This window comes from Arvicanthis niloticus, chromosome 28 (genome assembly GCF_011762505.2).
Source record: "Arvicanthis niloticus isolate mArvNil1 chromosome 28, mArvNil1.pat.X, whole genome shotgun sequence".
Taxonomy (NCBI): domain Eukaryota; kingdom Metazoa; phylum Chordata; class Mammalia; order Rodentia; family Muridae; genus Arvicanthis; species Arvicanthis niloticus.
Genome location: NC_133436.1, coordinates 14,533,554 through 14,549,568, shown reverse-complemented (window position 1 = coordinate 14,549,568; position 16,015 = coordinate 14,533,554). Strand labels below are relative to the sequence as shown.

Here is a 16,015-nt window from a genome sequence, read left to right as displayed (position 1 = left end):
TGATGTACTTTAAATTCTGCTTTAAAAGGAAGGAAATTGGGGCCTAGAGACATTGAATAAAAGACTTAAGATTAGCCGGGCAGTGGTGGCACACGCCTTCAATCCCAGCACTTGGGAGGCAGAGGCAGGCAGATTTCTGAGTTCGAGGCCAGCCTGGCCTACAGAGTGAGTTCCAGGACAGCCACAGCTATACAGAAAAACCCTGTCTCAAAAAACAAACAAACAAAAAGACTTAAGATCATACGGAAGATTATATAGAAAGTTTAAGCTCCATGGCTGGGTTTCTCTAGACTTTTAAGTCTTTTTTTTTTTTTCTTTTTTACTCCCCCTCCCCCATTCTCTCTCTGTTTCTTTCCAATAGCAGGCTTCTCAAACCCTTTCCCCTAAACTTTGAAATATGTCCTTAAGAGACATATTTCCTTAAAGAGAAATATGTCATGAAATAACGACGCTCTTCTTAAGAGCAAGAAGCCATTTAGCTGCCATCTTTGGACTTTCGGCACAGGTCTTTAACTTGCACTACCGGCAATAGTGTTTTTCTTACCTCAAACATCCTGGACATCTTTAGTAACAATCTTCACATGAGTAACTGCAGTCTCTTGATAAAACTGCTTGCTAAGTCACAACCAAAACAAAGATGGCCCTTCAGCCTTCTCCCCCAGAACACTGCTTACACTGTAAATGACACACCTCTGACAGTAAAGCCACTAGAGCCTTGAAAGAGCTGGATAATTCTGCCAGCTCATCTCCTCGCTTTTGGGCTTCGTTCTCTGAAGACACATCAATCAAATGCTTAAGCCTGGATTTCAGCCAGCTGAGAGTCTCTCCTTTCTTGGTAATGTCACTTCTGATCTCCTGGAATGAAAGGGCACTTTTTAATAACAAAGAGTTATCACGAATCATGACTTCCTAGTGGGAAAGAGCTCAACCCAAGAAGGTTTGTAAAGAGACTGTGGTAGTGTGAGCTAGCCCTGGGAAAGAGCTCAACCTAAGAAGGTTTGTAAAGAGACTGTGATAGTGTGAGCTAGCCCTTCTATCCCCGCGGACAGAGAAAAACAATCTAGGTCAAGGTGTTCTTCCTACTCATGGTGAGAAAGTCCCAAAAGAAAAGGCTTCCCAATACCCATACCTAATGTGCAAAGCGACACTGTACATACTTTTAAAAATCACCTTCAGAATTAGATTTGATGCTTATAAATATTTCCTTGTACATAGAAAACTTAAGTTAACATAAAACTTGCCAGCAAAGATGCACAAGGTGAGCTAACCTCTAGTTACAAGGAAGGATTGCTAGCCATTATGGTGCCGGGAAGATTCCAAAGCCTTATGTCTCCAGGACTAGTGGTAGAGTGCACAGTGCCTGAGTTGGCCACCTATACCAATTATGGTTAGCCTGGAGCATGATAAAATACACACCAGACAAGACACAACTGGCTTCAAAATTGATATGTATATTCTAAGACAAAAACAAACAAACAAACAAACAAAAAACCCAAAACAGCAACAAACTAGGGTTGTTTTTTTTTTTTTTTTTTTTGTACATAAACCTATTTTTATGTATGTATTCAGTAATGTTATTGAGTTCTCTACTAGTACCTTGGGCAAATACATGACTTAATCAGAGAAAAAAGGGAATCCGGAAGACAGTGGCAGAAAGACAAAGCTCTTTTATAGTAGGCATGTGGCTTTCAAGGATTAGAAATACAGAAGGAGCATTGTATTCTAGTCTATTTATACCAGGTGAAGGCCTTGCTAAGAGAGGGGGCTGCTGTGTGTGTTAGTCACAGAATAAACACAATATTCAGATCTGGTGCTCTGTTACATTGGCTAGGTTTGTGGCCTCTAAAGCAACTGAACTGAACCAATCCAGGCTGATGAGAACAGAATACTCAGGGCATTGGACATGTCCTCTGTGTCCTCAAGTTGTCTAGATAAAACTGTATGGCATAGAAACACACAGCATTCATATTCCCTGTGGCAATTCTTAAATCTGTTCTGTATTGTACAGTCTTGCATGTTGTTTCCTTCTCCAGCATCCCCATGAGGTAAAGCTGCTTTAGAGGTATCACTAGGAGTGCTTAGATTGCAAAGCTATCAACAGCTCCATAGATGGGAAAAACCTACCCTTCACCACATTCATATGAAGAGATGTTGTCTTTAAAGGAATATAGGAACTATTTTTATAGAACAAGTGTGTGTGTGTGCATGCACAAACACATACACACGCACATGTACATATACAAACACAAACCAACTAACCAACCAAACAAACCAACAAGTTATAGTATGAATATTTAGTTATTGGATATTTTCCTCTAGCAAGGACCAACTCAGAACTTACATCCACCACATGCTTAACCTCATCATGGTTGCCGGTGTCGATGGACTCATCTTTGATTTTCTTCAACCATGCCTCCTTTGCAGACACCCAAGAGGAGAACTCAGAAAACCTGAAAGCACACGAGTATTTTATTATGAAAGGGGCAAAGCCATGGGACAGTGAGATACATTTTCTATTTTGAATCCATGGGAGTAGAACAAATGACAACCACATAGATGGCCTTTTCTGGGAACTTTAACATGAAGCCCAAGGCAAGAGTGTTAATATCTAAAGACAGTAACTTAAAGGAAGCTTAGCTGAGGACAAAGATGTATCTCAGGGTCTGAGAAGGAAGGAACCACTTGAGGTCTGGCTTCATATGTTTCACTAGAGTGACATTAACCAACAGAGGCTCACACCTTCCTGTGAGGAAAGGATATGAGAAAACAAAAAATGGGATTATTTGACCTTAAGGATAGATGGGTTATTTTGAAATGAAATACAGACCCTGCTTTGAATGGAAACCCATTATTTTAATGTAGATAGATAGATAGATAGATAGATAGATAGATAGATAGATAGATAGATAGACAGATAGATAGATAGATGGATGATAGGTGGGTTTTTTTAAAAGCACATTTATACAAAAGCATGGGTAAGATTAAAGCAATCTGATTTTCTTATTGCCTGAAACAAAATGTACACCATTCCCTGTTTTATAATAATCTCGGATGAAAATAATTAAGATAGACTGGAGTCTTCTCTGGAGATGCCCCAGTACCTGCTCCTATAGTCCTTCCACTTGTCTGGATCATCTACGAGCATCAGGTAAGTGTTGTCAATGGAAGCTTTGAGCTCTTTGAGAGTTGTGTGACAGGTTCCAGATGTGTCCCTTACTGGGTCCCGGACTGGGAGTTTCACACACAGTTCCTCTATGAGCTGTAGCCTCTTGTCACAGAGATGGTGAGGACCCTTGTCACTGAAGAAAACCTAAGACATGATAAATAGTTTCACTCTCTTGGTGAGAAGCCTTGAAACATGTCTATATTCTCACAGAAAAACCAAAGGCAGATTGATAGAGAGAACCAACATAATGCAACCATGTTCCTCAGACAATAGTATCTTTAAATATCTTTATGTAACCATGCACTTTATATGGTGTGGCACATACTCTGTGTTCCTTTATGATCTTCTCACTGCCTTCTTGAGGAGCCAGCTTGGTTTCTCGCTCCAGCTCAGCTCTGCACTCTTCCACAGCAGCTGAGAATCTGTCCTTCTCCACCGCGATTTTCAGGTGGAGCAAGTGATATGGCGCTTCTCCCTGGAGATCCTGTACCCACAGAAAGAGAAAACAACAATGTGTCTTCTGACTAGGTAGGTGCCCTGTTGAGATGCCAAAATGTCCTAAACCTAGTCCTCTCTTACTTCCAGCTCTCTGAACTACAGAACAGATTCTAGGACTCAGATTTCTCTTGTTCCCATAATTCCACACTCACCTTCCACTGTTTGTGCAGCTTTCGAACAGCTTCCTGCAGGCCTTGCTGCTCCTGTTCTGGGAGGATGTCAGTTAGCTCATCACAAGCTTTTAGAAAAGCGTTGAGGACCCTCTGGTCCAGCTGGCTGAAGAATTCCTATCATAGAGAAAGGAAGCACAGTCAGGATGCTGTGCAGAGTAGCAACATCAATTAGAAGACATCTCAGTGAGCCTAGTAGCCAGTAGCTACCTTCATCAAAACCTTAGGGAACGTTATCCTTCTTTGGGGAACAAGCTATAACTATCCATGGTTATGAGTTAGAAGTCATCATGTCTGACAGTTCACTGTTACTTTCTACATTTGAAGAAGAAGAAGAAAATACCTTCTTTGTAGTTCCTAAATAAATCTGAAAAGCCACCTTGATTCCAAGGTGATAGTGATATATGCATCCTCTTTGGTAAAAAAGAATAGTGGTACAGGATCTCCTTAACTCCCTTCCTTATCTGTAACATGTGTCAAGTCATGATGGTCATTAGTAGTCATGCCACATTACACAGGTGTGTATTCTATCACATGTGCTGCAGATGAAGCTGTGTCTCCATGAAGGTAAATGTCAGAACCATAAGCCTAAGAATGGTCTGACTTGGAGCCAGGGCCTCAGGGGGTATTAGATTTAGATGAAGTCACAAAGGTGGGACCTTCATAAAATTACAGGCAAAGTCTCTTTTTGACCTATGACAACATGTAAGTGGTCATTTTTAAGCCAGAATGAGCCCTCATGGAAGCCCTTCCATCAGGGCAGCCTGAGTGCAGACTACAGTCTTTCAGAACTGCAAGAAAATGGCCTTCTCCCCTCAAGGCCAGATGGCTGCTATTTTCTTATAACAGCATGAGAAACAGAAGCAACACATGTCTACATGCACATAGTCTCAACCAGCCTCAGCTGCACACATATACCATACGTGTGCACAGAGATTTTGAAACCAGAGTGATTCAGAGCAGAGAGGTCTAAAACATTAACAATTATAAAATGAGTTTGATAGTTGCTTTGTCACCACAGACTATGGCAGCTCTAAAATGCAGTGTCCCCACTACATGCACCACCCCTTGACAGTATGGGTTACATTCAAATATTGCTGAAATCTCAGGAACTATAATTGAAGTACATATTCTTAGCACACTGTTCATCAACCTACACCATTCATCCATGATCTAAACAAGGTGGAGAAGCATGAAGGTGGCCTCTCAGTCTTACTTAACTGTGTGTGACATGGCACCTATACTATGTTAAAATGTGCCATGGTGGTTTATGAAATGAGCATGAATTAGTCACTCAGCATAAGCTATTGACAAACATCTTTAGCTGTGTAAATCTTTCTGTGCTACATAATGGACTTACAGTTTGAGAACCTAAATCATCTGTATTCTCTGCAATCCCAGGAGCTCAAGAATGGTCTCAAACAACCCAGCAATGATGCTTCTCTTGCAATGTTTTTTGTTTTTGTTTTTGTTTTGCTGCTGTTTCTGGAGTCTGATGCCTTTAAAGCTCATGCCTTCCTGGCTCCCCATCTCTCCTACTTTAGGTCAGAATAGTCTTTTTATTTTCCTGAGATAGGTTGTCCACACACATGTGTCAGTTGTGTCTATACCGAGCAGACTCACCGTGTGTCTCCGAAGAAGTTCCTCGGGGTCCCCCTTCTCCTCCAGGCCCTCTTGAGCAACCCTGAGCACCTTCTCCAACTCTGCCCGAGACTCCTCAAATTTCTTCATCAAACGGCTGTTGGCTTCCACATGCTTCCTCCAATCTCCAGTTTTCTTGATCATATTCTTCATGCAAAAAATAGAATCATTTCTTCGTACACTGGAATTCACTCCCAGAGCTTGGAGCACAAAGCTCAGAGTTTCATTCATAAAGTGAGGTAGGGGTTGCATGTTACCTAGGCACATCATTTCTGCGTACTCTAAAACTAAATCATCTCTGGATGACTTTTAGTAATACATCAGAAATGTTATGTAAGTTCTTATATTATTTAGAATATGTTGTATTAATAGCTAATAGGTTTATATGTATATGTGTGTTATATATAATTAAATTATTATATTACACATAATATCTATGTAATATATTATATATAACAATTGTAATATAATCACATTATAATTATAAGCATATAATATATTCTATACACTATATTGTATATTTATATTGTTATATATAATTATATATTATATATTAACTATATTATATTTACTAGATATATAACATAATGATATAATTTATATGATAAATATATATTATGTATTGCATGAATATAAATAACAATGTAAAAATTATTATATATTTTATATATAACAACTATATATAATAATTATATATAATTACAAATTTATAATATATTTGTATATTAATATAATACAATAGCATATGTAATTATATGTATAAAACATAATAGGAAACTGCTTTCTCAGTATTGAGGCTTCATTTGGTCAGGTGGTATTATGATATCACTACTAATTATTAATATTATTATTTGTTTGGAAAGGACTTGGAGGGAAGGTATCTAAGGTTAATTAATTGTTTTGAATATTAACGTTAGAAAGGAAGTAATAAAATGTTTGGTTTTCAGGTACCAGAGAGGGAGGTGTTTGAGCCACAGGTGCTTTGTTCTCATTTTTTTGTTTTCTAGGGCACAAAAGTGGGGAGAAAAGCTTACCTGGAATGCGTGATGGACATCTGCTATCTGCTTCTGCAGTTTTGTGTGATTCCAGTGCTTCAATACCTGGCTCAAGGTCACGAGCTTTTGAACACTTTGGCTGCCCTTCTCGATGAGTGTCAAGGATTTTTTACAGCTCTCTTGACAAGCTAACAGTTCCTACAAGGGAAGGAAAGACACAATGGTATTAGTTACTGATAGAAGGGAGAGAGAGAGGAAGGGAGGGAGGGAGGGAGAGAGGGAGGGAGGGAGAGAGGGAGGGAGGGAGGGAGGGAGGGAGGGAGGGCAAAGAGAGAAGCACTGGTATAAGAACCAGCATTTACAGTTCCTAGGCTTTTCATGAATAGCCAGTGAAATCAAAAGTACAGAGAAACAGTTCTTTTCAAAAGAGCTTGGTTTAAGCAATCATCAAAGTCAGTGCTTTTTATACAAGGCATTTAAATGTCATGGGGAGGTTTTAGACTTTATGTCTCATGCACGTCTTAACATTAAGAAAATGGCAGAGCATAAAAAAGTGTCTAGCTTCTGCATCCCTCCAACTGGTTGATCGGCAATCCTGAAGCTTTTCAAAAGAACACTGAAGCTAATGTGGTTATTGGGTTTTAATTACACTAAGTAAACTTAACACAGCTCACACCTCCTTTAGTGAATCCAGTGACACAGATTTTCTACCACTTGTACAAGCTAGATTTGAATGAGTACAGTTCTCAAGCTATCCACCTTCCTCTTTCTAAAAGAAAGTCAACAGAAAGATGGAAAACCTGAACACTTGATATTTTCTATTCTTCTAAAAGTACAAATGAAAAAAAAAACTTAAACTTTTTTGGAATTTTATTCATGAAATATGATGTATAGATTTGCTGGAAGAAATACAGGGTTAGCTAATTTAATAGCCCCTGGTAGAGGAGCAACAGAGGCCTTTCTACTGTGGGGAGCCCTTCTTCTTTTGAGACAGAACAACAGGTTTGGCTCCTCTAGGTGTATCACTTATTCTAGAGAACCATCATAGAAATTCAACACCCTGCAGCTGGTGTTCAGAATGCCCTGTCTAAGTATACACAGAGACAATTAGAAGTGAGCTGAGAATCATCAGCTCATGTGGCCAGTTCAAAGATGCAAAGTCAGGTACTCAAAACAAATTAGTTTTCTTAATTGTACTCAACTCTCAGCTTTTCTCTCAATGAGCAACACATATGAGAAGCCTACATATGTCATTTTCAGACATACTTAGTTTTGATGACTCCACCTCTCCCCCAGGCTCCTCCATCCTGAATCTTCCAGTGACTTTCTCAACCCAGAATTCCAGAGCCTAGCTCAGCCTGATCCAAGTATCCAACCTGACTGTACCTTATAAATGGTTCAAGCCCCCATTCCTTCCACTAAGTACAGAGCAGATGTCTTCTCTGCAAAGGATATACAGTTTGGTTTGAGTTACTAGTATCCTACTATACTGGGAGGATACCTTTTATACTAACAGGAAAGCATGCCCCAACCTTATTAAATACACTTTAAAATGAGGATATCTCTGAAAGGGATTTTTCTTACCTGGTGTTTTTGTTTAAAAAGAGTGCTAGATTGTGCTTCGTGCTCAAGAACTGATAGAATCTCGTTGATTTTTCCAAGTGAGTCATAGAAGGACGTGATTTGTATCTCCAGTTCTTCCAAAGGAACAGACAGTTGCTGGGCCTCATACAACAGTGAAGAGTAACATTCTTTGACCTTTGAAAACGCAAAGAACAGAACAAATTCCATGAGAGGCCATTAAGTCCTCAAAGCACCAGTGCTGTGCTTAGTCCTAAAGAACTCGCTTCTAGTGAAATGGCCATTTGGCACTTAGATATCTCTGAAGATGGCTCTCTTTTATTTTTTATTTTGTGCTATGTGTTGTTAAAAAAATAAAATAAATACTATACCACTGAGACAAATGACGGGCTGCAGAGTTTTCTCACGAAAATTCATCTGAGTTGTCCATCTGAATGGCACTTCCTCGTGAAAATTATACAGAGAGACAGATGGTATCAGATCCCTCTTTAAACACCACACTACTAACTTTCACTTTGGCAATGAAATTTGAGACAGTTATGAGTCATTACCACACTGTCTAGAGCATGTGATGCTTCTAGTTGATGTTCATGAGCTTTTGTACATGGACTATGAGCTTAGGCGAACCTGCTAACCACTTCTTCTGAGATGCCCACTTTCCTTACTCTGACCAGCTCTAGGCTTTGCTCTCTCTGTCAATGTCCTACTCATCCCAAGAACATGCTATACACCAATTTATTCACAAAGGTTCTCACATCGACTCTGTCTAAACTGCCCAGTCCTCATCTGTCTTTGTTTTTGGTATTCTTACATCTATATTATCTTCATGGTGAGGTCCTACATTCTTGGTACTCCAGAGTTCTATAAGATCTCTGCTTCCTGCGTGCCTCTGTGCTGAACTCTAGGACCTTATAATTGTCAAGGAAATCTTTTTCCTCCTTGTTATCTTAAGGTTCCATCCAAAATATTATTAATACTTTTGGAAAACCAAAGAACCTTACCAATAGAATCAATGATGTCCTAGCTACATCAGCAATATTCCACAACAATATTTGAAGTAAACGCTGCCTTTTGTTACACTGTGGCAGAGGCATATATGCAGAGATACATTCATATTCTAGAATATACTGTTGAAAGGTGAGCACATCGACTGGAAGCTACCATCTCTCGACCACAATGAGACTCTTGAACCATTCTTGTGAAGAAGCCTAAGGGAATTCACTGATATGTTGAACTCCTGTTTTATTGCTCTTTCCTGGGTTGGAGAGAAAGGCTGTCAGCATGCTGCAGCATCCCAAGCAGTAGAAAGAGAGCATGGCTTAAGCCAGCCTGGGTAGACAAGCCTATCATTCCAACATGCAGAAAACAGAGGCAGAAGGATGGATGGAAGTGTGAGTCCATCTTCACCCTAATGCAGGAACACATAGAGATGTTGTGTTTCTAAGAATGGTAATAGCATTGGTGATAAAGACAACAGCAACAGAGAGAGAGAGAGAGGAGAGAAAGAGAGAGAAAGAGAGAGAGAGAGAGAGAGAGAGAGAGAGAGAGAGAGAGATCTAGCTTAGATGAGTACAAGATGAGAGGCACAAACCACAAAGCCACAGATATCCAGCTGAGCATGTTGGTGGAAAGTTAAAAACAGTGGCTTTTTAAATTATGCATTCATTTTAGTAAGTTTTGTGGTATGCGCGAGTAAAATTGTTCAGTACCATTAAGTTAAAACTACTTCCAACTAGAATGTCAGAATAAATTTAACTGAAATATTTGCAATGAATGCCAGGCTGACATTTTTGTCTTTTAAGCCTATTATTTGCCTATTTTCACCCTTCTTTGAATTTGTTCATTTTTTCCCATTAATCTTTCAATACTGATTTCACCTTGTATGCTAGCTCTTCTCTCTAACTTCAAAGACACTTCAGTCTTCATTTACCCTATGACTCCTCCTCATACAATACCGAGATTCCTGTGCTTATTCCGCACTCCCCTCATTTGCTAGAAGGTAATTACCTGCACTTAGTGGGGGATTTTGAAAGCAATGAAGTAGTCTTAAAACTCACGCTTAGATAAAAGTTTCTAATGGAACACTCAAAGCTCTTGATAAAAAAAGTCTCTCAACAAGAGGGGCCATGTTAGTAGAAGGAAACATGAGTAGACTAGATTTATATTACGTAAATCTTAACAAAAATCTCAGTGCAATAGTTTAGTCTTCTCTTCTTCCTCCTCTTCTTCTCCTTCCACCTCCTCTGTTTTGCCCTACATCTGTCTCCATCTCTCATTTATATCCTCTGTTTTATAACATTTAACAGCTCTCTCCTGAAAAACCCAGGCTTTTCTACTGAAGCAGAGCTTAGAGCAGTCCTAAATTAGGAGAGCCGTCAAAAGGTATCACTGTCCCAAAAGTTTCTATATCAAGAACCTCAGGATAGCTCAAAGGTAGACCAGTCAGGGATGTACCCATGGGTAACCATGGAGATAGAAATCACTCAAAGGCAGTATGGTTGCTCTACAGCATGTTGTAGCATGAAGTATTTTCCCACCTTGGATAGCTGCTCTTTGAGCCTGGTCATGGTTGCAAGCATTTCGTTCGCTTCTTCTTGGGGACTTTCTTTGGCAATGAGATGTGCTTTCTTGGCAATCATCTTGTACTGAGCATCCATCACAGGCACTCTCTTCTCAATATCCTGTGTGAGTCATTGAAGTGGCTCAGTTAGTGCAGTACATATCTCCTTTCTATTGCAGAGTACCACAGAAGGCGGGATAAAAGTCAGTATGCCCTATATGAAATTCTATCCTGACTACCAATCCCTTTAGGAAAGCCACTGCCTTTGTTCTTAACTGACATACAGGCATACGTTAAATTTTCTTTTTAAAATGATCAAATATTCTTAAGTCAGTGCCAAGATCATTTGATGTAATCTTTACACTTTCTAAAATATGTTAATATAATATTAAAATACTCATACATGTAAATGCATGTAAATAATACAGGGGGAAATCTTGACTTTAAGAATTAAACTGGTGCTTACTTCAGCAGCACATATACTAAAATTGAAAAGATATGGAGAAGATTAGCATGGCCCCTGTGCAAGGATTACATGCAAATTCATGAAGGGTTCCATAGTTTTTATTCTTATGGAAGAATTGGGGGAAGGATTAAGGATCCAGAATGAAATAGGAACTCCACAAGAAGGCCAATAGAGTCAACTAACCTGGAACCTTCGGGCTCTCAGAGACTGAACCATCAACCAAAGAGCATACATGGGCTGGATCTAGGCCCCCCCCCAGCCCCACCTCCACCCTCAATCCCACACTTATGTAGCAGATGTACAGCTTGGTCTTCTGTGGAATATTCTCTAGCTGGGCTGCCTTGTCTAGCCTCAGTGGGAGAGGATGCACCTAGCCCTACAGAGATTTGATATGCTAGGGTGGGGGGAATACATAGGGGGCCTTCACTCTCTCAGAGGAGAAGGGGAGGGGGACAGCAATCAGGATGTAAATTAAATAAATAATAATGAAAAAAAGAATTAAACTGATATTTACTTTATAAAACACACATACACATTGTCACTGGAGAAAACTTAGAAATTTAGCATGATGGAAATTTTCATTTCTTATTGTCTCACATCATGGCAGCTAAAGTCAACAATTCACCACGGTTGCTATTTTTTTCTTATGTGTATTACTTTTTAAATTTTTAAACTTTTTACAAAAATTAAAAACAAAACACTCTGATCTAATTACTTTTTCATTCAAGAAATTGTTCAAACTTCTCCTGTCAATAAATAACTCCATTATTTCACTTTTGAAACTTGCAGGCTCTTAAGAAAATGCCAATGTCAAATTCATGCAACAAACCCTTTATTGCCTAGGGTATTTATTTGGAAGTCCAGTCTAAAGGATGTTTGTTTGTTTGTTTGTTTGTTTTTGTTTCCCTAATATTTTATAATTTGCATATAGGAAAAAATTACATGTTGAAAATTTATTTTGAAGTTACTTCATATTTTCAAAAGAAATCTTCCAAAAATTCAAGTTTATTTCCTGCACAAGTCAATAAATACATAGATCTGTCAAAATGATCTCAAAAAAAAAAAATAGTTTCCTGTAGACATGAGCATCCTGACCAGATTTATTTTTACATTATGTTTTTCATTTCTTTGATCCAGAAAGTTCTTACCTCCAAGTCTTGAATTAATAACTTGACATTAATAAAAGAGACTTCTAAGGGCTCAGAGAGTTTCCTGTGGGCTTCGGTTGCAAAACCAGAGAGGGTGGTAGTGACGTCTGTATATTCTTTCTTCATTCTGTCCAGCTCATCTGCCCTTGCATACTGAGGAGTGGGGCAAGAAGTATTTGAAAAGTCATTCAAGTTGTGATTCTGAAACCCACAGCCTTTGCTGCGAGATAGCCTCATATATGGTAAGAAAAATTCTAATTCCTGATTCTTATTTTAGATAAATTTGAAATAAATCCAGTTACTTTGACAGAAAAAAAAAAAGGAACAAGCAAGCAGTATGGAGCCAGGATTTGAAAGGCAAATCTCTTTGCCTATGCCGGTGCCATATGTCAACATAATCCTTACACCAAAGCTATGTTCTGTTCATGTACCTCCACCATAAACAGACAAGAATGAGTAATTAGCAATAAAACCCAGTTTTAAACACTTCTATATTCCACCCTAATAATCCCAGTAAAACTGGCTGTCAGCAAGCTGACACGCGCATCGGAAGGTGAGTGTTGGTTTGAAGGACATACTTGCTTGACCTCCATAAACAGCTCCCTCCATCGACCGTTCAGCAAGAGCAGTTGCTGTTTAAGGTCACGGGAAACAATCTCATCACAAGTCTCAATCAGGAAGTTCCCGGCGTCGTTCATGGCTGTGTGCTGCTGAATCCAGTGAGGCAAGTTTCGAAAAAAATCCTGAGAGAGGAAGGCCATGCACTCATAAGTCACATTACCAAATAGTAATAACAGCTATAATGAAGAAGAAGCAAACCAAGGAGAAGGTCTGTTCACAAGTGTGTGGAGGCTTTAAGACAGGAGTCAAATAGCTTCCAAAACTCAGATTTTGGATAAGACTTCAAAATATGAGCTAGAAATGCCAGATGTCTTTGTTTTTTTTTTCTATCTTTCTTTCATCACGTATACACATGCATGCACATGTGAATATATATCTGCACATTCGTAGTTCCGTAGCTGCACTTGTGTGCACACACGTGTGCATGTGGAGGCCAGAGGACAACACTGGACTTCCGGTACTGGTTTGCCGCCAGGTACTGAGGATTTCATTATTTACGTTTTCTTTTTCTGTTTTCCTTTGAACTAGGGTCTCTTACTGGCCTGGAACTTGCCGGGTGCATGAGGCGGGCCAGCCAGTGAATCATAGGAATCCATCTGTCTTTGCCTCCTCAGCAGAGAAATTGCAATCATGTGCCACCGCACCTACGTATTTTTGCATGGATTCCAGGGACTCAAAGCAAGTTCTTACCAAGCACTTTACTGCCTAGGCTGTCTCCCAGCCCATCTTTTTGCTTTTAACGATCAGGCTCCGGACTGCTGCCCAGGCTAGTCCCAAACTTGCAGGCTCAAGCAATCCTCCACCCTGAGTCAAATACCCAGGCGGGACTCCAGGCACAGGACAGTGCACCTAGCGGTTTGTTATCATATAAGAACATCGGTGGGGAAGTTTGTTGAGAAGAAAAGAAAGCAAGAGGCCATCTTTTTATTCTTGCTTTAGGTAAGAAACAGCAGTCAATTATTCAAATGTCAGAGGCCTTTTCTTGTTGTTCAGGCCGGTAAAAATGACTGCAAGCAGTCTACAATTTGAATATACATGTAGACATATATGTATATTTATTACGTTCAGATATCAAAGGAAATATTTTCAGGTCAGGCGCTGAGGTCAAGGATACTGAACACAGCAACATCCTTTCTTCTTTATGTAAGGCAGAACACTTGACAGTGAAATAGCCAAATGAAATGACAGTGAAATGAATAATCTATTCATTTCAGATTATGAAACACGAAAGAACATATCTAAAGAGATCAAGGCTGTGATGGAAAGTCACATGGGTTTGTGACTCTACATTCCCTATTCCATGGGTGTGTACTGCTACACAGATTCAGTCCCACCACACCCCTGTGTGTGTGTGTACGTGTATGTGTGTGTGTGTATGTATGCGTGCTTAACTCAGCTAAGGGTAAATCTCTTAAGAGAGGTTCTTAAATGACATTTTCAAATGTCTGACACCCCCCCCCCCAATGAACTATACTGTGGGAATCTCTCATTCATAAATCCTGAACATGCCCTTTCTTTTCCTGTGAGCAGTCTTACCTTCTTAGCGTTTTCTGATTGACTTAGCATTTTCTCTGCATCTTCTAGCCAGGCTTGAAGACTAGCCACTGTATCACCATAGCGATCCCAGTTGGAGATCACCTCCTCCAGCATGCTGCGTACACTCCTCACTTCCACGGAGAGATTCCTCCACTGGGCAGTGGTTTCATTCATGAATTTCATCACGTTCTCAGCTTCTTCCACTGAATCAGAAACAGCCAATCACAGTCTCCATTCTGTACCTAAAACCCTCTGTATATTCCCCTATGTTCTTATGCACCCAGAGACAACGCATTGATCAGAAATACAAGATTCTATTTGCAGCAATTGTGGCAACATCTACAAGCTGTAAGCAAACATAGATTCCAAAGTTTATCTCCACAGTGACAAGCTTGCCTATCTATATTCAACTTATTCCACTATTTTTTTTCTTTTGCCTTTAATCCCCCTGGAATTGCAGCTAGGCTGAAAAATTGCAACTGAAAAAAAGGAAAAAGGAATGCTTATTTTGTTTTATCTTAGAAGATTATACATAGGGAAAAAAGTATCATTATGCAAGATAGACACCTCACAGAATTACTCTAAGGGGATAGTCACAAAGAGTTTACACAGTAAAAAAATAATTGATCTGACCCAAAGAAACCTATTGATTTTAAGTGCTTCTTAAGTTGGCTCCACAACAAGTTACTTTTCAATAAAGCATTTGCATAATGTTATAAAAATCCGGGACCATTTACCTCCCGGATCCTCCCCAATTACCTTCACTTTCTCCTCTCCCTTCTACCCCAGCCCCCTCTGCAAATCCCAAGTGTGCTGTGTGCTTTACCTGAGCCATCTGCTTTGACATACATCTCAGCCGTCTGTTTCAGGATCTGGTATGTCACTTCATACTGTTCAAAGAACTTACTGTTTTCTATAAAAGACTAGAGAGGAGTACATACTCGGTCAGTAGATAGAAAACGTTAGGCTTGTCCACAAGAGACAAGGTTTTTTTCTTTATAACTTTATGGGTGTTTTATCCAAGTCTGCCAACCTCATTCTATTGGAAAATGCAAAATTAATTCCACTGTCATGAATTACTCGGGTTATATCTGGCCCATACACTGTGCCTACATTCTCATTACCAACTCAGCACCAGACTGAGAAAACGTTCTATTTCTTTACTGTGCAAAGGTTTGTTTTCTTTTTCCCAAAGAACAGAATTTTCTCCAGAGAATCTGGGCCTAACACTTAGAAAGTGCTAAATCTGGGGGAACATTTTAATGTCCCACTGTGTTGGAGCTATAGAAGTCTGCTGTTCTTTGAACATTAGACCTGGGGAATGACTGACTGCTTTGAGGAAATTCCAGTTAAAAATAAATGACAGTGAAAACACTTTCGTTAAAAATAAAAAAGTAGAAAGTTTAAAGATAAGTGGATATGCTGCCCATATTATGGATGGTTTCATATTCCAATTACCTAGCATAAAAAGTGCAGACTAAGATACAGCTACATGTAAATCTGTACAGAGTCTACATGCATAATAAAATCAGTGCATGGAGACAAAGTGAGAACAACAAAAAAAAAAAATCCTAGATAAATTTTGTTTTTTATTAACGCTCAACTCCCTTCCTCCGTGCTGTTCAAAAGATTG

The 16,015-nt window shown here is 39.4% G+C and overlaps 1 protein-coding gene and 1 non-coding gene across 4 annotated transcripts in view; one reads left to right on the top strand and one right to left on the bottom strand.

Moving 5' to 3' along the window:
* Syne1 (spectrin repeat containing nuclear envelope protein 1) overlaps positions 1 to 16,015 on the bottom strand; it is a 478,529-nt gene that overhangs the window by 310,548 nt on the left and 151,966 nt on the right. For all 3 annotated transcript variants that reach the window (XM_076926749.1, XM_076926750.1, XM_076926751.1), the window contains 13 exons: positions 15,209 to 15,305; positions 14,383 to 14,585; positions 12,804 to 12,968; positions 12,226 to 12,378; positions 10,589 to 10,732; positions 8,055 to 8,228; positions 6,510 to 6,668; positions 5,458 to 5,622; positions 3,817 to 3,951; positions 3,492 to 3,650; positions 3,102 to 3,310; positions 2,342 to 2,450; positions 691 to 855 (listed from right to left, as the gene is read on the bottom strand). In XM_076926749.1, the coding sequence (XP_076782864.1) occupies positions 691 to 855; positions 2,342 to 2,450; positions 3,102 to 3,310; positions 3,492 to 3,650; positions 3,817 to 3,951; positions 5,458 to 5,622; positions 6,510 to 6,668; positions 8,055 to 8,228; positions 10,589 to 10,732; positions 12,226 to 12,378; positions 12,804 to 12,968; positions 14,383 to 14,585; positions 15,209 to 15,305 (2,037 nt within the window). The remainder of the gene's footprint in view (positions 1 to 690; positions 856 to 2,341; positions 2,451 to 3,101; positions 3,311 to 3,491; positions 3,651 to 3,816; positions 3,952 to 5,457; positions 5,623 to 6,509; positions 6,669 to 8,054; positions 8,229 to 10,588; positions 10,733 to 12,225; positions 12,379 to 12,803; positions 12,969 to 14,382; positions 14,586 to 15,208; positions 15,306 to 16,015) is intronic.
* LOC143440195 (U6 spliceosomal RNA) lies at positions 11,070 to 11,176 on the top strand. The gene has a single exon (XR_013108037.1). It is a non-coding gene; the product is annotated as a U6 spliceosomal RNA (small nuclear RNA).